Below are 20,855 nucleotides of genomic sequence, written 5' to 3'. Positions count from 1 at the left end.
CTCAACCAGTGTCGCGACCCACCAGTTGAGAAATGCACATCAACCTAAGTCCTCTACACAGATCCCTACAGATACTGAGCAGCGAGTAGTGAATGATTTCAAGGTCTCCACCAGATGTCACGTCGGTTTTACTCAAATACTTAGAGCTACCACTGTGATACAAGTACTAACTTAGCTGTGCTTCATTCTTATGTAAGTTTACTGACCTGCAGGAACATTAAAACAGCTGCTATAAGTGAGTAAACGTTTATGGAGGGAAAATAAAGAGAGACTTGTTGAGACCCCGTGGCAAATGAGCTAGCTAATGTTACGTTTTGAGACTAAAGTTAGCTTGTTGCTGTCACGCTAATTAGCGACATGATGATGCATTATTTCACTAGCTTGCCCTTTCCTTCATTAAAGTACTTCCATTTATCCGTTCATTAACTTCGCTTTCTAACAATAAGCAACTGCGTTGTTAGCATGGCATCACAGTTAACTAAGCTAAAATTAAGTTAGCTAACGTTAGCTTACTGAAACGTGCTGAAGAAAATCAAGGTTACACACCCGACGGCGACAACGACTTGAAATTAAATTCAAGCAAAATACTTGCTGAAAACTAAACATTATACTTCAGATATTTAGCAAACAGGAATACATGTTAGATATTCATTTTCAGCATAAGAACTTACATATAATGGAGAGATATGTCTCCTACCCTTCAAATCTGAGCAAGATTAATCCAACAGACGGTTGATAGATGGTCTCCTCCCTCCAATACGCTTATTGGATAATAAATTAATTCTGCAGCAAGGCATTGGTTTACTGAACCTGTCAATCTCTAATTGTTAATGTACGAGATGCCATTGTTTTGTCGCCCTCTGGTGGTTACAACCTGTGTCTCTCAGGTGTTCAGGTGGTGTTACGCAAGATCAACTGACTGCTAGAAAATGTGGCTTTTTTTAAAACTTTTCTTTTTCAGCTCAGAGTGTGACTCCAATAAATCATGAACAACATTCATATTTAAAATACTTGAGACGAAGCTAAAAGTTGTTACTTTGTGATTCTGATTTGTGAGCAGGCGGTCTATTTTGGGAAATTACTCAAATTCCTTCAGCCTGTTTCCTGTGTGTATCAGCCATTTATGGCATTTAAGATGAATTAGGCACAATGGCAAGTCTTACAAATCTTGGCTTTCACTAATTATCTCACTTCACAACATTTATTTTAGATACAAAACAGCTCAACTGAAAAGATCATCATGATGAAAAGATGCCTCTTGATGATCTTTGTACTACACATGACTGTCCAATGTCTTATTGATGACAGAGCGGCCAGAATGTCTGATGTTCATTCACATTTCAAGTGTGACTGAACACAACAAAGGTAAGTTTTCACCAGCCGCATTCAACGGAATAATGATGATCCTGTCGTTTGAACAGCATCTCCATAATATAATAAATCTTTCTAGTGAATAATGATAAACCAAGTGAACATAAAGACATTTCATGGAAAATCTGCAACTCTAAATGGAAGAATTTAAACAAAATATTCAGTCGGCACTTTGAGTGTTGTCAATAGATTTATTCATTCTCTTCTAATTGTTTCAAGTTCATGGCATCTTCATCATCTGTGAAAAGGTTTTTATCAACAGTTTGACAGCATGTCCATGACAGTCAATTTATTTTGTTTCTGCAGAACTTAACAAGTCAAGTCTCTTAGTACTGTTGCAATATGAATATGAAAATAATGCTAAAATCCTTCATTCAGGCTATCAACCACAATCTACATTCAGTAATAGTCTGGTGAGAGTAATATATTTTCATTTACATTCATTGCAAATGAGTGAACATTAATATTAACGCTCCCTGCCTAAAATAAATATTGACTATTTGAGAAAACCTCATATATACTGTATGTTGAACCCATTTACATTTTTCTTGAAATAACTTAGAAAAGAGGAAATAAATATTTAAAGGAATGTTATCTGCAAATATGTCAAGGGGGAAACAAAGAACCATTACAGGTGCATCCACTGAGTGGCAAATGTAAACAGGGCTTTCGCAAGGTATAGATAAGACTTATTTTAGAAACTAAAAATACTCTCTAAGCTTCCATGTGTGATGAGGAGATGGTAGATTTCTTTTTTTGTAAGTCTGAAAACAGTAAAACTTGTTCTTAAATACTGAAATATATAACTGAAATGCTTGCACTGTTGTTGATTGTCATGGCAAATATTTCTGCTGCATAAATGGAAAAAAAACATCCATAGAAAATGTTTATCCTTTGTTTTTCTACATAGAAGATTAAAGTTGTAATTCACTCTTGTGCTACTTTGGTAGGTGTAGCAGCCTATTGTACACAGCATACCATTAAAGCTGGCTGTGGTAGCACTGACCTGATTCACCTGGAGCATATTTAGAACATTTTACATGAGAAACATTACATAAAACTAAAAATGGTCAGTGCGTAAATGAGGATAAGAGCACTCTTTATTTCATACATTCTTCTTCTTCTTCATCAAATGTGGCACCTTCATTACCCAAAATGCAACTCAACCACTGACAGTTTGGTCGGGTGTTTGGGTGCGTTATGTGTTACAGTAGGCCTGGAAAGCTCACTTCTTCCTAAGTCCGACAGCCAGATCTTTTTAATTTTCAAACTTGTACACCTCAGGCACCAATGACCCAAGTGACGACATTTGAGGCAGTTTCTCAGACACAGATCCCTCTGCAGCCAAAAAATACTTCATACAACCTTTTCAATATATACAGTAATACTTACTTATGCTATTTGGAACTAAGAGGCTGAGCCCATGAAAAACCAGACCAAAAGTACCCACATCCTTTTGGCCATATTATCATTTTCTATGTTTCATAAATATTTCCAAATGGACCTACACATGAGTCATCATCAAAGGTGATTAAAGGCTCAAACCTTGTTGACATGGGTTAAATACTTTTCCTGTGTTTTAGCAGCACGTTGTCCTTCCTGTTCAAATCAAACTTTCTCAGGCTGTGCTTACTTGTGGTGGTTAAACATTACAGATCTAACAGTGTGGAAGTGGCACATTGTATCATCTTCTTGGTTATGATTGGCTGTTGCCCTCAGCTTGCAAATGGTTTCTGGACCCCCCGTTGGTCTGTGGGGATTGTAAGTGGTCAGGAAGCAGGACCTCGACGGTGAAGCTGATTCTTTTGGCCTGGAAGATGCTGTAAGTGTTGTCAAATCTCAGAACATCTGGGGAGGACAAACAGAGCACAGTGCTGACTGTACATATGCACACTGATATGATCACACATCATCCATCCTTCTGGTCTGTGCTGAATTCACAGCTTACTCACAGACTCCTGGGCGTTCACAGGTCAGTGATCCGTCCTCGGGCACTAAGTGGGCATTGTAGCGTTGGCTGGGCACAATTTCGTGCATCTGAGCCGCCTTCTTCCACTCGCCTTTTCTAGCCTTCAGAAACACCCCAAAACCAATGTCTGCATTCTCAGTGGCAAACTGCCACCTATCGAGATGGAAGGAAAAACATGTTTATATTCATTAAACATTACTGTTCTGCCTTTTCGGTAACTTTCATTATTTACAAAAAAAAAATGGCATTTAAAGCAAAAAGTCCTATCTGTTTCATGAATTCATTGGGCTGCCTTATTTTTCAATTGTTTCTCCTAGAGCAGAGATTTTATGCAAATGCAAATGCAACAACATCTAAGAAGCTGGCACCAGAAAATGTTTGTTTGATAAATAGCTTGAAAATGACTTAATAGCCTTTTGCTGCAACTGTGAAAAACTCGTGTCACCCAGCTGACCTGAGAACGCTGCCTGGGAACAGAATCTCATAGTCCAGCTGCTGGGTGGAACCTCGACTGACCGACATGCACTGCTCGTAGTCCACCTTAACATGGTCCCGCACATAGTAGGATGGAGGAACTGGGCCCACATGGTTTATCTGCAGCCGAGACCAAGCACAAATAGTGAGGATATGGGTGTCAAAAAGCTAAGGATATGAAATGTTGAAAGTCTGGAGGGCAGGAGAAATGAGGAAAAGGCGAAAGACATCACTTACTGTGACTCTGTGACATTGTCTGAATGCTTGTAATTTTACATCTTTCGCACAAAAAGGAGAAAAAAATGTTCTCTCTTTTCCATTTTTTCTGTTTATTCATAAAATAGATATCAATCCAATCAACCAGTTTCCAAGTTTCCCAGTTCTGTACAGTGTCACGCACAAACCAACCAGCAGAGGGCAGTGATTTCCTCATTGAGGGGTGATGAGTTCAATTCAGGGTGTCATTTAAATCCAGCGGGTCATAATTTACATCAGATGACAGACACAGTTTACACACACACACACACACACACACACACACACAGTTTACACACTCACACACACACACACACACACACACACACACACACACACACACACACACACACACACACACACATTAAGAAAATATATAAAAAGCCTGTCAGTTCAAGCAAGAATAATTCCAAGAAATATTCAGTACGACCTGTCTCAGACATGAGCATTATTATAAGGGAAGTCAAACTGATCTGAAACCACTTCTCTAAAACTCTTGCAGAAATGTCAAACTTAACAGAAACATTGTTGGGAAACTGCCACTGACAAACAGAAAAGATGCAGAAAGAAAGGCATACTAAAAGAAAAAAAACATACACATTTATAGTCCATGAGAGCAAAACTTCATCAGGCATCTCCTCATTTTTGATTTCTGACATGAATTGTGCAAAGATCTGACCCAAAGGAGGAAAAGTGTCAAAAACCTCACGAACAATAGGCAAATCAATAGATTCTCTAAATAATAGCCGACAGTAATGAACCCTAAAGATGCAGACAAATGGATATGAAGAGACTGGATCAATGTTTCTTTGAACTCTACCAAAAGATTTCTTTACATACAATTTACAAAAAATTGTATGGTATAAGCGCATTCTGTCAGGCCCATAAATGATGCCCAATATTTAAAAGGATAGTTTGACATTTTGGGAGATACACTTAACTTAGCACAAATACTGGAAAGAAGGGGAAACAGCTAGCCTGTCCAATAGTTCAGAGTTTTCAGTTTAATAGTTTTATGAGAAGATAATATGCGCTGCTATTTCTTGGCCCGCTGAGAGTGACTTACAGGCTAGTTGTTTCCACCCGCTTCCAGTCTTCATGCTAAGCTCAGCCAGCTGTCTCTGGCTTTAGCTTTACTATACAGACTTGAGAGTGGTATCAATCCTCTTATCTAACTCTTGGGATGACAGCAAATAAGCGTCATTCTAAAAATGTCAAACTATTCCTTTAATAAGATCTCAGTTCCTACGACCTAACCAAAATAATACAGTACAATGTCAAGGACACACAGCTAGCTAACTAAAAAAAAGTGTATTTAAAAAAAAAAAAAGTAGAAAAAAGAAAACAGTTTGAGGCTGAGTATCTCAATTCCTTGAATCTTGAATGTAGCCGAAAAGAATTTCTGTCTTCCTGTTCCTCATGTGTCCTGGGCCCAATTATTTATCTACAGAAACAGTAACAAATGCAGAATCAGTCTAGAATCGTATCTAGAAGTGCTGCTACTCAAGCTGCTGTCTGCAATTGTTGCTCGATACTACGCTGCCTACTGAAGCATCTCAGGTTTGACTGCAGCTGAAGCCATTTCTACGAAGTGGGGCAGGATTGCAGCGGGGATGAAGTGAGTTTTTCTAGACTCTAGAATTAAGCAATTCACATTTGCAATTTCCTGCGAATTGTCTGCAAATATTACCCGTTGGAATCCATATACTGTTGCACACCATATGTTCAATGCAACCCACAACTCACACACTTTTTGCATCAGTTCCTTGTTGTATTGGTAAATGTATGGCAGAGAGAAACTGTACTCGGCATGTGTGCATGTGTACTGATTAATTCTGCTATGGACAGCCAGTCCAGAACAGTCTTTGCATTGTCATTGACCCGCTGTGATCAAACTGACTCATTCATGTGTGATGGGATCCTTGCTGGGCCAATGCTAGCAGCGTTAACACTTTTATGATCCAGTGTTTCAGAAAACATCTCATCCACTGAGTTTAGTTTGGAGCCAGAATGTGACAATGGATTAGTCCTCTTTAGGTAAATTCTTTCTTTTCTGCTTGGTCGTGGCAAACTGGAAAAACTGGTGGGAGGGGAGCTCACATAAACATAGTTTGCCAGTCAAATGCAGTGTGTGCTTAACATCCAGCCAGTGTGTCACCAAAGCAAAGCTGTAAGCTGCCAAATTAAATTAGCACAGGATGCAAACAAGTGAAAGAACTACAGTGCAGGTCTATGAAAACAGAGTGGATATATATGAAAGCCCAAAGCAAGCAGACCATAGCAGGTCTGATTGTAAAGGGGGGCTGATCAGCTGTTGCTGGAGTCAGACTTGTAGTATCTGTTGCAGGACTGTTGGTACTGACAGTTGTGAAAATTAAAGTTGCCTCATATTCCTCCAAACAACTTCCGTTTTTTCATTAGTTTTTGTGTGTGAAGGGTAATAACGTCAGATGACACACATGCATGTGTCATCTGCAACAGGTTTTTGTCTCTTCCATCTCATCATCAGCCCACCTTAGTACCAAAAACACAGCACCCATGGGTGGGCAGTTGCTGATTCACTGACTCACCCTGGTCCGACAGCGAGGATCTCCATCAGGATCCGTCATTTTCCCCCCATATATCACTGGCAGCTCCTCTGCATCGATGTACTTCAGTAAAACCTCCTGCCAGTTAGCTGTCAGAGCAGAGAATCAACAACAGTCATTTCATCAGGAGAGAGGAGGCGTGATTGATGGGAGTGAATTTGGTATTTGGGGGAAATATTCTCTAAAATAAGATGCAGTGATGTGCAGTGTCTCACCTCCAAGGATATTGATCTTTTGTCTTGTGTTCTCACTCAGAAAGTGCTTGACGAGGTTGTAGGCCACAGGGAAGAGTTTGGGGGCTGCAGGGGAAAAACTTTAAGGTGTCAACCAAAGATTAACCAGCAATAATGGAAACTTTCTTCAAAAGCAGGATATGATGATGAAAAAGATGAATATGGAAAGGCAGGTGGAATCAATAAATAACTCCCTTCAGTTAGAGGAAGGACTAACTCACCTTTAATGACAAACAGCCTTTTCAGGCCTTCTGGGTAGTTGTCTTCAAACATCTGGAGGATCTGGTGACACAGAGGAACATGATGCTGTATTTGGAGATGTCGACCAACCTAATAGTCTGACTCATGTCTTAACTTTGTGAGGTCTATGTTTACACTGTGTGCGTGTGTGTGTATATCTGTGTGTCTATGTGTGTACCTCTCCATATGTTTCTATAGCAGGCTTCCATAAGTGTTTCAGACCCAGACCTTCAACATCGTAGATCATGGTGATTGACTCCACGTTCCTCCCAAGCTGGATGAAAACAGTGACAGGAAGACAAGAACATTTAATCTGTGAAACTATAAAATTACAAATAAAGAGGTGAAGAGGATATGTTAGTATTAAGTGAACAGGACCACCAGATTTCCGTCCTGATAGTGTCTACGTCTCTGCTCTCACCCTCTGTGACTGCAGGTTACACTCCCTCTGCAGCATCTCACAGTCTCTGATCTTGGACTTGATGAAGTCTTGCTTGGAGGCAGACAGGAAGAGGCCTTTGGGATCTACAGGTCCGATGACATCATACCAAATTGGACTGCCCTCGCGATCATGACCACACATCCCTCCTGACAGATACTTCTCTATCACCTGCAAACAGTGGCCATTTTAACAGTCATACCTCTGGTCTTGTCAGTCATGCACAGGAATATTTGTCAGGAGGGAATTTATTTGATTACTGTTAAAGTGGACTGAGCCTACAGTGAATTATGATTTCTAAGGCCTTTACCTCTGGTGGACGCCAGTCGGTGAGTATCATGTCTACTTTCATCTGTTTCCTGAACTCCAAATGCTGCAAGAAAAGATGGATGCGTGTTGATCATGTAATTATTAATATAAGGTAAGTAGGTCTAATGAAAACTTTTTTGTGTTACTTTCTTGGTGACAGACCACTCGTACAAGTTCAATGTAGTGATTTAAGTGGCTTAATAGGTTTCAGACAGTAGATGATGTAAAACCTGCCTGCTCAGCAGGAAGGGGATCAGTTATGTACCCCTGCGGGCACACATGCCTGCCAACATATGATAGATTTAAGATGAAACAGTTTATTTCAAGATGACGATCATTTCTAGACGTCACTGAGGCAAGAAATAATGGACACACCATTAGCATCTAACATTAAGTTTGGCTTACTGGTAGATGTGTTATTGAAAGACAGGGTAGTGTGATTAACAACCCAGCTAGACATCAGTATGTCAGGGCTGTGTGTCTGTCAGTGTGTTTTTTTCTGCCCCCTAGTGGACAAAAATCAGTTCATGCAGCTTTAAGTGGTTCTAACTCATTTAATCCCTTTAATCTATATCTTATCTTCCGTGATGACTCAGTTTCCCCACAGCGATCTGTTACCACACAGGTCCTGTCTAATCTGCAGCCACTCCTGAGCTTATGGGCTCAACAGTCTGTGCTGGTGCTACACTAACACTAATTAGCCACAGAACAAGAAGGCATCGTGGTTGTAGCTCAGCGTCCAATTCAGTACGTGATTTGTCCCGTCCTGCATTTCTGCAAGAGTGTGACACATGCAGGTACTGAAAAAATCTTCTGTTCTACTCAAGAGAGGAGCTGAACATGTTACCTTTCGCAGCATGGCCTCAGATTTCTGGACATTGAAGTTCCTGGCTGAAATAGAGTAAGAAAAGCACAGAGAAGAAGGATGTTGCATTAAATTTGAAATATTTCATTATGATTTGTATAGCAAGCAAGCAAACTTTATTTATACAGCACTTTTCAAAACACCTTATAGAAGGAGGAAATGAGGGAGGGAAATAAAAAAGACAAAGAAGAAAATATACAAAATGAGAATAAAGTGTTCAAACTTACAGTAGACAATAAGTCAAAGAAAAGCTATATAAAACAAGCAGCTTCACAATTGATGATATTAGAAAGTGTATGAATTAAAGTCATGTTTACAACTTTGATTGTCTCATTCAAAGTTATTTGACTGTATAAGAACAAGTAAAACTGAACTGTAAACCTGAACCATTATAATGATTAACTACAACCTGCAAACACAAGCTGTGTTCGACATGCAATAACTTATGTAATAACAGCACATCTTTAACCTCTTATAAAGCACTAAAAAAGGTCAGTCGCTCAGTGAGTAAAGAAGAGGAAGAGGTGTTGGAGAGATTTTACATGATCAAATCTGCCTGACCTCTTGCTGTGTCTAAATCTGTAATAAAGAGGAAACACTAACAACAAAAAATACGAGCAAGTTTTCGAAGGCTCTGGAAGGTTCTGAAGCACATTGTTATAGCAGTTTGAACATCTTTGGTCCAAGAAGGACACTTTTTTACTAAATAGTGTTAAAAACATTCTAATAAAATGTTAGACAACCAACAAAATATGTTTCTATGGAAACAACCAGAAGATGACTAAAATGTAGTCATGTGAAAAAAACAAAATCCCCACAATTATACAAGGGGTGTTTAAAAGTTTCCGTTCCGTCCACAAATGACACCGAGGAAAATGCATTTAGGGAATGTTAAAAACACCAAGAACACACATATAAAAGAACCTCTTTAACTGTAAACTTTTCACTGATGCCCTCTGGGGATACATTTATATAAGATGGTCAGTATTAAAACCACTGTGTCAGTGTGACTGATTGAGAACAGAGTTGACACCCAGTCCACAGTCTAATACTCTAAATCTAAGGTGATTAGCTGTGCTACTGACAGCCCGGAGGAAAAGCATAATGGTGCTGTTTCCACGAGGCGAGACTAACAACTTACTCCAGCAGTGGATTACATTGTACCTAATGCTCCATGCTGGCACCTTAACTAGGACATAAAGAGACTTAAAATTACAAAGGCACAAAGCAGGTTCTGGCACATGACTGGGCCATGTATTATTTTGAATCATTAATAAGTGTTATGCTTTGCTTGCCTTACCTTGCTGGATAACAGCAGCTTTTTACTAATAATATACACAGTGCTGGATGCTAGAAGGGTCGATCCCCTGCTGGATGTGTATCCTCTAGTGTGTACAAGATATTTCTTTGTTTTTAAGGAGATATCAGACCCTCCTCAGAACACTGTCCAAGTACAGATAGTTCATGACCTGAAATAATACTACCTTAAGCCGTGACAGAGGCTCAGGGTACGAGGACAACCCATTCAGCTCATTATCTGATGGCAATTGAAGATACCACCTTAAATAGGCGTAAAAATCTCACACGGCACTGATCCAAGTATGATGAAACTTGGAGGGACTTTGTGACCACGTCACAGTCTTTTAAATCATCACCCTGTAATGCAAGTATCTTTTAATGCCCTATAGGTAGCTAAAAAAAAGCTAAAACAGCTAAATCCCTTTAATATAACCTGTGGACAGAATATAAGGAGCATTTTTTGTCATCACAAGTCAGTCACATGCATGTGACCATGGTGTCCAGAAACAGTCATCTTGTGACTAAAACTGGACATCTGTGTTTAGAGCTCCGGTACAAAATGTAGAACCCAGTATAATAAGTGATATGCCAGCATTAAGTCACAGACTGAACTGTGTCATTTACCCTGGCGCCTTTATCTCTTAAGGTGGAGCTCCTCAGAGATAAATACTGTATACTCCCAGCTCGAGTGTGAGTCATGTGGAGGCAGAAAACATGTGTTAGTTGGAGGATGAGGGTCGTTGGCCTCCAGTACAGGATTCGCCTTCTGTCACATGGGAGAAGCCGCGTCTAACTGGATCTATCACACAATTTAATGAGTTGATATTCATTGTTTCACTAACAACATTAAAAGGAATATGGCTTATTCATCCAAGCAGCTCCATTTTCTTGGTATATCAACTGATATATTAAATTAAACTTTCATTTTGAGCCAAGGTTCGCTCTGTTCTCTGATTCTATTAAAAGACCAATCATTAGTGCTCACTGTGTGATACCACAGGCTGTTTGCTTCAAATCAGTGAACTGGACTGAGCTATCCCCACAGCTTGAATGGGAGTCATTTTTACATTTGCGTTGAAGGGGAGCGTACATTGGCTAAACAGACTCTCATTGTCTGTGTTTGGAGCTGTGACGCTGACCTTTCTCAGAGACGTTTCACAATGGCCATGTTCATTTAGGTCATTAGAGAGGACAATACGCCTCCACTGCCACTCACAATCCTTGTTATGAAACGACTTTGGAGGGAACTTGCAGCAACAGAAACACAGCAGCAGAGTGTCTCCTGGCAGACGGGCTGCCGTCCATCGTAGTGCACCTTTAATGCGATTAGCCCTGGATTAGGCTGATACACAGAGTGCTGGACCTCTGCTTCAGAGCCAATCGGCACAGGGGCTCCTTTAATCAATGATATTTCCTCGAGGGTCTGAACATGCAACCACAGCCAGGGTTTCTTCTTTCAAGTTAAATTTGAGACTTTTAAAGACCCTTTGATATCACATTAAATGCAATTTAATACCCGTTTTAAGGTTCGTACTAGCTGAAGTATGAAAGCATCCCATTTCTTTCAGTACTTCCTGGCAATTTATACCAATATTTCCTATTGATGCAATTAATTAAACTAATGCAATCTGGACATGGATAACCAGCAGACATGGATTGATGGATTAAGCGATTACACATTTCTGCTAATACTGACACTTGGATATTATGAAATGATGAGCTAGTGGCCGCCTCCTGCACAATCCACTGTGGCAAACATCCCGCTTTTTGTTTATTTTACATCTCCTGACAGCCCAAAATGAAATGCAACAACATTTTGGAGTCTTCTCAAATTGAATTTAAGACTTTTTTCCCCCTTTTATGGCCTTTTTGAGACAACTGGATTCACTGACTTTTCAGGACCTGCAGATAACCTGCTTGCATAGGTTGAGCTATGCAAGGAAAATCAGAGCCCAGGAATCGGTTGAATTCAGTTTGAAAAGTGAAAAGAAAAGCATCTTACTGGCTTGGTTTGGTCACTGCTGTAGCAGGCTTGGTTTTTCAGATGTGGTTTGTGTTCAGGTGAGAAAACCATGTGAATCTCTTTCTCAATTCCTGCAAGTAGGGGGTGTTTACATGTGTTGCATCACATCCTTTCATGTAATAAACCACTGCAGCTTCTGCTTATGTCAGAAGTACAACAGCATCTTCAGATTTCTCCCTGTGAATACACATTATTACAGGCAAATAATCCTGAATTTACCACAATGGAGAGGATTATGGGAGAGGTTTTTCTGTGGATGCAAGCTGTGGTCAGGAAAACCCAGCAGGTGCCTCATGATTTTCAACTCACCCCTGAGCCAACGTAACAGGAAATGGTCATGTTGCGCAGGAAGTTGAGGAAGAATGTCTTGTATCCTTTCTCGAAACTGTAGCCAGAGGAAGAAGAGAAGAGGAGACATGTGATTGAGAAGTTTTCAGGGAAATCGTTGGTACAGTTCTGATCCATCTTGAGGAACACAGTCCTTTTCTTTGTTTCAAGGCATTTAAAGTTTCACTCATTCATTTCAGATTAGTAGGTTTCATTTCCTAATTACTTAAGACTAGTTATATTACACACTTAAATGGCAATGTTCAACAGTGGATGTCTGTAAACAAACAGCCAAGACCTGCTTGCATGCAGACATTTTAGGTTTCAACTACACTACATGGCCAAAAATATGTGGACACTCAAGGACAATCATCTTTATTTTCTCTTGACAAAATGATTCATTTGCAAGTTACAATGTAAATACACTGCTTGATTTGTTGTACCAACAGTCAGAAACTCGAAGATATCATGTTTGCTGTCCTAGAATATGAAGAAAAACTGCAAATATTCAAACTTGAGCAATATTGAGATGTTGTGCAGCAAAGCCCTGGTCTCAGTCAGTACTTCAGTTTGTCCCAAAGGTGTTGGGTGGGGTTAAGTTCTTTCACACCAAACTGGAAGAAACAAACTTAAAATGGTCTAAATAAAAAGTGGCACAAACGCTGACAATTTAGTCGCATTTCATGATCGATGACACTGAGACGTTGAGATGAGGCTGTGTTTTCATCTTCAATCAAAAACCACGAAAAATTAAATAAAACAAAATGAATAAATGCACGCATGCACAGAGATTATAAGTGAGTCATAGCTTTATTCACCAAAATTCTATCACTGTCTCAGGGACACTGTCCTTTGCTTTCTCAGCTTTGATTGACAGTAAATTGTAGAATCTTTTTATTAGAATAATATAACTTTGAGCATCAGCAACAATTTTGATTATCAGCTAATCATCTAAACCGTTTACCAAGCAAAAGTGCCAAAACATGCCTGGTTCAAACCTCTTGAGGATTTGCTGCTTTTCTACTTTTCAATATTGTAGTAAACTATAATATCTTTGGGGTTTGGACTGTTGGTCGGACATAATAAAAAATCTAAAGATATTATGTTGAATTCTGTCACTTGTAAAATTTAAATATGATTTATTTCTTCTCCCCCGACTTCTCAGTGGTGCTTGTTGGTACATTTTTCTGAGAGGGCTCGCTTTGCAAAGGTTACAATTTTTTGTAACGAATGGTCAAAATGTTTTTACAAATGCTTTATAGATCAGTTATAGGGCATTAAGAAGAACAGGTGACAGTTCAGAGCTGAAACATTTATACCCATGGTTTTAGTCATATTCCATGCAAAACTGCAAAATATTTGCTGGTCCCAGCAACTCAATTTGAGGCTTTTCTTTGTCATATAACTACAATTTTTTTTTTCTTTTTTTTTTTTTTGGGGGGGGGGGGGGGGGTGAACTTTTGGGAAGGCAATAAATAAATAAATAAGATATACACATATGTTTTTAAAAAGTACTTTACTTTAGGCTGTGGGGAATTTGAATAGACATTTTTCAGTCAATGGGATTTTTCATAACCTGAAAAAACAAAAAGTTGTTCTTAAAAATGGTTTATAACTGATCTGTAAAACATTTGTAAATGATCATTTATTGATTATTTGCATTTAGAAAGGGTGGGATAGCAGAATCTGGTCCCAGACTAGTCTGATTATTAGAAAATAAAGATAGCAACACGAAGAAAGATAATTATGGTAAAGAGATAATACAAAATAAAGAACAATATTGTTACTAAACAAGCATTATTATGATTAGAATAATTATTGTTCTAATTATCATGTAACAAAACTTACCTGCTCCAGTGCTTCAGCCTGTTTAGGACTTAGGTCTCCTACTCTTCCGCTCATCCCTGCGACCACAAGATGTAAAACACAGACAAAGCTGCTTCAAAGTCAAATGAGGCAGACAGAAAGAGAAATGGCACCGTCAGTGACCGTGACAGGCGGATTTCTGTCTCTGACGCCTCCCCGTGATGCTCATTCGCGGCTTCAGTTTCCTGTTATCCTTGCTGTCAGATGCCTGCAGGTGAACAGACGAGCAGGGCCAGAAAAATGTAAACACGACGGTCGCACCGCCTGTTCAAGATCCAGTCCTACCAGCTGACTCGGCCAAAGATATCACAAATAACAAGAGGACTACTCGCGACACGAAGGAGAAACCACAGAGAGGACAAGTCCCGCCCCCGTCTGACGTATATTCTTATCAGCGTCGTCATTTCAACAGGCTTTAACCAATATTTATGAAAAATAAAGAGGTGTTGTGTCAGTGTTATAGACTTCATGGGCTTCATTAATCCCCAATTAAGTACAATATACAATATTTGGTAGTAATCCGAAAATCTCGAACACACAAGCACATGATTTTTCGCTTTCAGGCAAAATATCGGACTACTACAATGACAACCAATTTCTTAATGTAACAAAAGTGATTGGTCTGCAGGCTTTATAAAACACTCCAGCAGTACAAGTAGTGGATCTGAGCAGTGGCTTTAAAGCGAAGAAGGAAGTACGGAAAGCCACTCTCTCTGTTTGCTCCATCCGTCTCTGGTTGATAACCCCAACGGTCAAAAAACTGTAACACTCAGTTAACAGAAGAATTTAAGCTATAGTTTATTTTATTTTAATCTTGGTAGTGTGTATAGTTAGCTAAAACAACTACAACTTTGTCTATTTAATTTCTGGTGGTGATTCATCTCGAAGTCCCTACAGGTTAGCAGCGTTGCATACAAGATCATAATCCTCTCGCTTCTTCCGGTCGAAACCGGAAGCTGTTTTACCTTGTTTACGTTTTTCGAGGGTTTTGCTAACTGGCGAACGAAAAACGCTAGCAGCTTCTGCAAAATGCGGGGTAACAGGTGATTCGGTGTGTGCAGCTGTGTCTTCGCTCTGCGCTGCTTCGGGCCATGGCTTCAGCCCGCTGCTGGTGCTGCCTCTGGCCGATGTTACCGCTGCTCCTGCTGCGGTGGCCGGGGCTGCTGGTCGCGGCTGAGCAGGTCGCTCTGGTGGAGGTTTTCCTGGAGCAGCGGCCCGGCGTCAGCGCTCTGCTCCAAGGGGAGGTGGTGGAATCCAGCAAGGGCAGCAGGAGCTCCGAGCACCGGGACCAGGACAAAGAAGAGCTGGAGGGAGAGCTGGTCCTGGTGAGTCGATGAGAGGGGCGTGATTTGTGTCGGAAATTGCACAATTATTGTTCAGGACCGTTCATATGAAAGCGAATTTGGTAGTAATCCAAAACCTAAAATAATGAATGGATGAAGAAAGGTTGAATGTAAGTACTCCTGTCAACCATTTTAGAAAAAACTGTACTAATATCACAGTAACTGTAGATATCTGCATGAGATGCAGGGAGGGTGAACAGGTATGTGAGATAGGAAACATTTATAATATCAGATGTTCTTTCAGTATATCTTTCCCTGAGCATGTCAGCTTCACCGGAGCATCTGCAGGGAGGCTTTGAGCTGTCAGCCCACACTGACCCACCGCTCGCTGAGAGGCCACCTCATTTTTAAAGAGGTTTTGTCTCACAGTATGATCATTTCCAGCCTGCGGTACAAACGTTCAGCCTGTTTCTGTCCTCAGGTTCAGGATGGAGAGATGCAGGTGAGTGGAGGACAAAGCGAGGACGACACCAAAGAGCAGGAGCCGTGGATCGGGGTGGTGCCTGTGGAGATGGACGACAGCAAGGCCTCCACTGGAAACCAGGAGTCCTTCGCTGATGCGATGGTCAATAAAGTGAGGAGTTCACTTTCCCCTGAATGTGTAGTGGATTTTGTTCATGCAGGTATGAACTTACACACTAAACTAAACATGCATCCTCTCTGTTAAAGATGAAGCGCGCATTGGTCCTCGGAGCGTCTGCACTGATCATTCTGGCTCTCAACCAAAACACAGTCAGTGAGGTAAATCTGCACCAACACAGCCTTCGCCTGGACCCCATGTCCTGAAAGTCAAAGTTTGAAAGAGGCTTCGTCCAGGTCATATTCATCATCTAAAAATCTGCCTCTTCTGTCATAGATGGATCTCTCTCAGGTGCTTTCCAAGCCCATCATTGTGATCCAGACGTCTGAAAATGTCACCAAGCTGATCGGAGCTCTGCTCAGGTACAGAGCATGTTGTTTTGCACAGATACTGCCAAAATGGAAACATACCCTCCTTATATGCATAACAAAGAAGTTAATATCACGAGCGTGTCCTGTGAGTGCTTCCTCAGTCTGTGGCAGGAAAATCAGACAGTGCTTTGAGATGCATACAAGTCATCCATAGTAGTAAATCAACTCTAACCAGTTTAAGGCAAAACTGTGTACTGAACAAATACTTTCTGAGTTGTGTACATATTAAGGTCAGTTGTATTAGCACAAGTGTTGAACATTGTCAAATGATAAACGACCACATGAAAGCCAAAATCAAACTAATCATAACTTGATAAAATATTATTATTAATCAGTCCATCCAGTCTGATGGCTGCTACACACCTTCATCTAATTTTTATTTTTCTCTGTCTTGATTCTGCACATTGGCCACAGACTGAACCACATGTTTAAAGGTGGGGAAAAGAAGCTTTCCTCTTACACTAAATTAACTGTGCAGATCAATCTGAAAAACACCAATCGCTACCAAATTCCAGAATTTTTAAAATACTATTTAGTGGCACTGTCAGGGCAGGCACTTTCAAAAAATACTTGGCAGGTGATTGAATGAACCATCTGTCTATCATAGGCCAAGTTCAGCCAATCAGATCAGCGACCTGCATGATGTTTGTAGTAGGACTCTTTCCACAGTCAGGAGAAAAGCCTTCAGTGTCGTCCTTTGCTCTTCTCTCACTGAAATGATCCTCTCCAGTGCTGCAATAGCATCTGTGCTAGCCTCTTAAGGGTGTTGTTTTCAAGTGAAAATGACGCCCACCTGTAGCTGCCACTTCCTCTTAGGTTGCTGATTGGTCCAAAACAACTGTCCTCCGTCCACAAACACATAACTTAGTTACTCACAGCAGTCAGGTTAGTGTATGTCTAAAGAGATGGAGGATCTTCATTTGTACTAAATGGCAGTTTGCTCTCTACAGGGGTCTTCAAGCGACAGCAAAAATCACATACAAGACCATTCTGCAGGACAACCTGGTGAGCCCCTCACTCTATCAGCTGACAGTGTGTTTCTCAGTAGTTAGCACCCTCCAGTGGTCAGTGAACAGATGACAGGCAGAGCTGACAGTGAGAGCTTGCTGCTGTGTGTTCGGGCAGGGAGCCACGCTCACGCTGTGGTCCAGCTGCGGTCGATCGAGAGGGGGTCGCTATGGAGAGTGGCAGGGGGTCATCTGCACAGGAGAGACCAACTCTCAGGTTCAGGTGGGGGAGCAGAGTGAACACATCATCAGTCCTCCTAACATGTTTTCTTAAAGCTGCTGTATCACATGGGGAACTCGATTTTACACACCAAAGCCTGTTTACAGGTGTTGAGGAGTGCTGCTGCATATGAGAAAAAAAATCTTTTTAAAGCCTCTGATGAAATCTGATTAAGTGCCAGGAGTGAGTCACTTGAGTCGGCGACTGTTCTGGTTGAAGACTACAGGTTTACCAGACCTCTGGAGCCTGCTCCTCATTCTCACAAAATCACTCTTTTAGCCATAAACAAACAAAACTTCACTTTAATTATTTTAATTTGGTCATTTATCAAAGTTCATTTTCATTCTTAAAGTAAAATGCTCAAGAAAATCTCGCAAAAATCAAGATATAAACAATCTGCAGCACAAATGGAGGCATGTTCTGAGGTGTGGTGTGTCCCAGACGGATGAACAGAGTGTTATTTAGAGGAACAGTAAAGGAGCCACATGGTGAAGTGCTGCTCCTCGCTCTGTGTCTGCAGAAGTACCTGCAGCAGCTGTGGGACACCGTCCTCCTGGTGGCTCTGATCCTCAGCACTGGAGTCATCGTCCAGGCTCGCTGGCAGTACCAGGACCACCAGCTGAACGATGACTTGGAGGTAGAGGAAATGATCACGGGTTATTCTTTGGTTTTGTTAAGCAGTTTTACACCATCATTGGCAGATCGTTTCCACAGATACTTACAGTATTTTTCAGGTACATCAAAATACGTCACTCTTTGTAGCTGTGATATACTGTTGCACCAGTGAACTGTTGGAACAAGCAGACTGGTTGTTCCGTACTCGACACGCTATGGCTGTATTGTTATTGCGTTCACGCACAGATTTGGCAAAGGCCAAAGGCAAAGTGCACTGAGGTCACTAGATAAAACGCCATGTGATGTTCTGCTGCGTTGATGAAACGCCATGTGATGTTCTGCTGTGTTGTTTTCCTCAGCTCCTTCCTAAACAGGATGTTCTGAAGAGAATGTCGTCCCTGAAGACCAAAACATATCGTCAGCCCAAACCGTGGTGTGACCCGTCCCAGCCGGTGGAGACGGACAACTGTGCCGTCTGTCTGGAGCCGTTCAACAACAACCAGGTCAGCCAACACTCCTACACTCCTGATGTAGACTCAGTTGATATTTTAAGATGTCGAAAAGGCTCGGAGACGGGTGATTCTGCAGTGATTTGATATAAGCTGTGGGTGTGTTGCGTCTTCTTGTTGTCTCAGTGTCTGCGGGTGCTGCCGTGTCTTCATGAGTACCACAGAGATTGTGTCGACCCCTGGCTGCTGCTGCAGCACACCTGTCCTCTGTGTAAACGCAGCATCCTCAGTGAGTTCACATCACAGCATCCAGCACAGCTGTACAAACACATCTTTGGTTTGGCGTGTGCAGGTTCAGCAACCGTACCATTGGTCCTTCACACTACTCTCTAAATGCCAAAATCAGCAGTTCTGTGTTGAAGCTCCCCATAGTTGACTTTTTTTTGTTTTGTTTTTTTACCAATTTTCAGTTATTTCATTTTCATGCTAATAGATTTGTCATAGATAACCATCATTTCACTTCAGTGCTATTTAGGAGAGATGCTCATTAGCGTTAGCAGTGTAACAGTACACGCTCACTAGCTTTAGTTTTAAAATGAAGTTTTCTTGTGTTGAACTAAGCTGCATGGCAGGGAAGAGTTTTTGCTTTTCCTTTTATTTCCAGGTAAAAGTCCTGAAATTAAAATGGGGTTGAACTACCATTTATTTTCATTATCACTTCAATTTTAATTAAATTTAAATTGGCTGTTTGCATGTGCACAATCAGTATTTCAGCTCTCAACTCAACTGTGTTTCTCTTCTTCAACCCTCCCCAGGCAGCGTCTGCAAAGACAGTTAACAGTCATCTCACCTCTTCTGCTGCAGCAGCTCTGGGAATCAAGTTTCATCTCTTCCTTGGTGGCACTCCGGTAGCCTTTTTTTTTCTTTTTTTTAAACTGACCTCACGCTTCCTCCATCCAGTGATGGACTGTGGAAGCAAACAGACACTTCTCACAGCAGCTGGTGAGCCGCCTGGGCAGTGGAGCAATCTGATTTTGACGTCTGACCTTCGAGTGGATGCTGCAGGTCTCACAGACATACGGTGGTAGGGTACTCACTATACTATGAAGTACTGTACAGCAGTACTGTTATGTGTGAACAGTACTTCTTCCTGGGATCATGTTACTGTACAACTGTGGTAATATTTGTATGTGTGATATATGGCAGTGAAGATGTGACTCTTCACACAAACACCCTCTGCTCTGTGTTGGTGCAAACAGCTGAGCAACAATACCGTAGCTGACAGTAGTTTCTGCACGGACATTCAATGCTTCATGGTTTAAAGCATTGCGGTCCAAATGATGTCAATAATCCACTTATCAGGTGGAGTAACAGAATTTAAATGTGACTCATGTAGTGTCCAAACTCACACTTTGCTATTAAATGTTAGTTGTAGAGGTTCTGTAGTTGTAGTCCAGAAGTAACTGTGCTACAGTCAGTAGCACATGTGGAAAAATGTTTGCACTTGTCCTTAACATGCCTTATGACTTAACTGCAGAGTGAAAACCCGAGCCACAAACACACTTCCTGAATTCTGCTTTGAAACTTGAGTTGTGTATGTTACAGTAGCTAATTCAGCTGCAGTTACACTGCTTTTGACGATTAGTGATAGAGATGTTGAACAGGTAGGTTGGTAGATATCTAGTCGAGGCTGCCGCTCTGTTGGACTTCCACCCTCTGATCATTTTTATGTGCTTTCTTCCTTTTAGAAGGTCTGTGTGAAGAAGTCAAAATCTGTTTCTGACAGCAGACTCGAACAGAAAAAAACTGTCCAAACCTCAAATCATGTATGATATGTCTACTTACTCCTCCAATGTACGGCTGCACAGGGAATCTGGGTAATAAGTGCAATTACTAATCTTACTTAATCTGGTGCAGTGACAACTACATTAAAAACACAGAGGAGACGATACCACTCATGTCTGCATGCTAACGTGAAGTTGCAGCCAGCAGCCAATTAGTGTGACTGTAAA

General features: G+C 41.0%; 2 protein-coding genes across 3 annotated transcripts; one reads left to right on the top strand and one right to left on the bottom strand.

Moving 5' to 3' along the window:
- Nucleotides 1-1,545: 1,545 nt before the first annotated feature.
- On the bottom strand, nucleotides 1,546-15,602 carry LOC139332046 (SEC14-like protein 2). 2 transcript variants are annotated; one of them, XM_070963731.1, is made up of 13 exons: nucleotides 15,224-15,602; nucleotides 14,241-14,296; nucleotides 12,375-12,450; nucleotides 8,726-8,769; nucleotides 7,880-7,942; nucleotides 7,552-7,740; nucleotides 7,309-7,404; nucleotides 7,112-7,172; nucleotides 6,873-6,956; nucleotides 6,640-6,746; nucleotides 3,795-3,934; nucleotides 3,324-3,493; nucleotides 1,546-3,219 (listed from the first exon to the last, which is right to left on the bottom strand). In XM_070963731.1, exons 2-13 carry the CDS (start codon nucleotides 14,292-14,294, stop codon nucleotides 3,068-3,070), a joined length of 1,236 nt encoding a protein of 411 aa, XP_070819832.1. In that variant the 5' UTR covers nucleotides 14,295-14,296; nucleotides 15,224-15,602; the 3' UTR covers nucleotides 1,546-3,067. The 2 variants fall into 2 exon arrangements, with proteins under 2 accessions (XP_070819832.1, XP_070819831.1); XM_070963730.1 differs by lacking the exon at nucleotides 15,224-15,602 and having other exon boundaries at nucleotides 14,241-14,427.
- Nucleotides 15,227-20,672, top strand: rnf215 (ring finger protein 215). The gene is made up of 10 exons (XM_070963732.1): nucleotides 15,227-15,583; nucleotides 16,023-16,175; nucleotides 16,271-16,342; nucleotides 16,458-16,543; nucleotides 17,503-17,557; nucleotides 17,678-17,782; nucleotides 18,300-18,416; nucleotides 18,754-18,897; nucleotides 19,030-19,132; nucleotides 19,659-20,672. Exons 1-10 carry the CDS (start codon nucleotides 15,350-15,352, stop codon nucleotides 19,679-19,681), a joined length of 1,092 nt encoding a protein of 363 aa, XP_070819833.1. The 5' UTR covers nucleotides 15,227-15,349; the 3' UTR covers nucleotides 19,682-20,672.
- The last annotated feature ends 183 nt before the right edge of the window (nucleotides 20,673-20,855 follow it).

This window comes from Chaetodon trifascialis, chromosome 6, assembly GCF_039877785.1.
Source record: "Chaetodon trifascialis isolate fChaTrf1 chromosome 6, fChaTrf1.hap1, whole genome shotgun sequence".
In the NCBI taxonomy this organism is placed as follows: Eukaryota; Metazoa; Chordata; class Actinopteri; order Chaetodontiformes; family Chaetodontidae; genus Chaetodon; species Chaetodon trifascialis.
This window is presented reverse-complemented; position numbering and strand designations above follow the sequence as displayed.

What these genes read in the sequence shown, in the direction of transcription:
- LOC139332046 (XM_070963731.1), bottom strand. Translation starts at nt 14,294, where the DNA reads ATGAGCGGAAGAGTAGGAGACCTAAGTCCTAAACAGGCTGAAGCACTG. An exon ending in ATCCTCGCTGTCGGACCAGG is followed by an intron (nt 3,935 to 6,639) that starts GTGAGTCAGTGA and finishes TCTCGGCTGCAG; the next exon opens with ATAAACCATGTGGGCCCAGT. An exon ending in CTGTGAACGCCCAGGAGTCT is followed by an intron (nt 3,220 to 3,323) that starts GTGAGTAAGCTG and finishes TGTCCTCCCCAG; the next exon opens with ATGTTCTGAGATTTGACAAC.
- rnf215 (XM_070963732.1), top strand. Translation starts at nt 15,350, where the DNA reads ATGGCTTCAGCCCGCTGCTGGTGCTGCCTCTGGCCGATGTTACCGCTG. An exon ending in CTGATGCGATGGTCAATAAA is followed by an intron (nt 16,176 to 16,270) that starts GTGAGGAGTTCA and finishes TCTCTGTTAAAG; the next exon opens with ATGAAGCGCGCATTGGTCCT. An exon ending in CCATTCTGCAGGACAACCTG is followed by an intron (nt 17,558 to 17,677) that starts GTGAGCCCCTCA and finishes GTGTTCGGGCAG; the next exon opens with GGAGCCACGCTCACGCTGTG.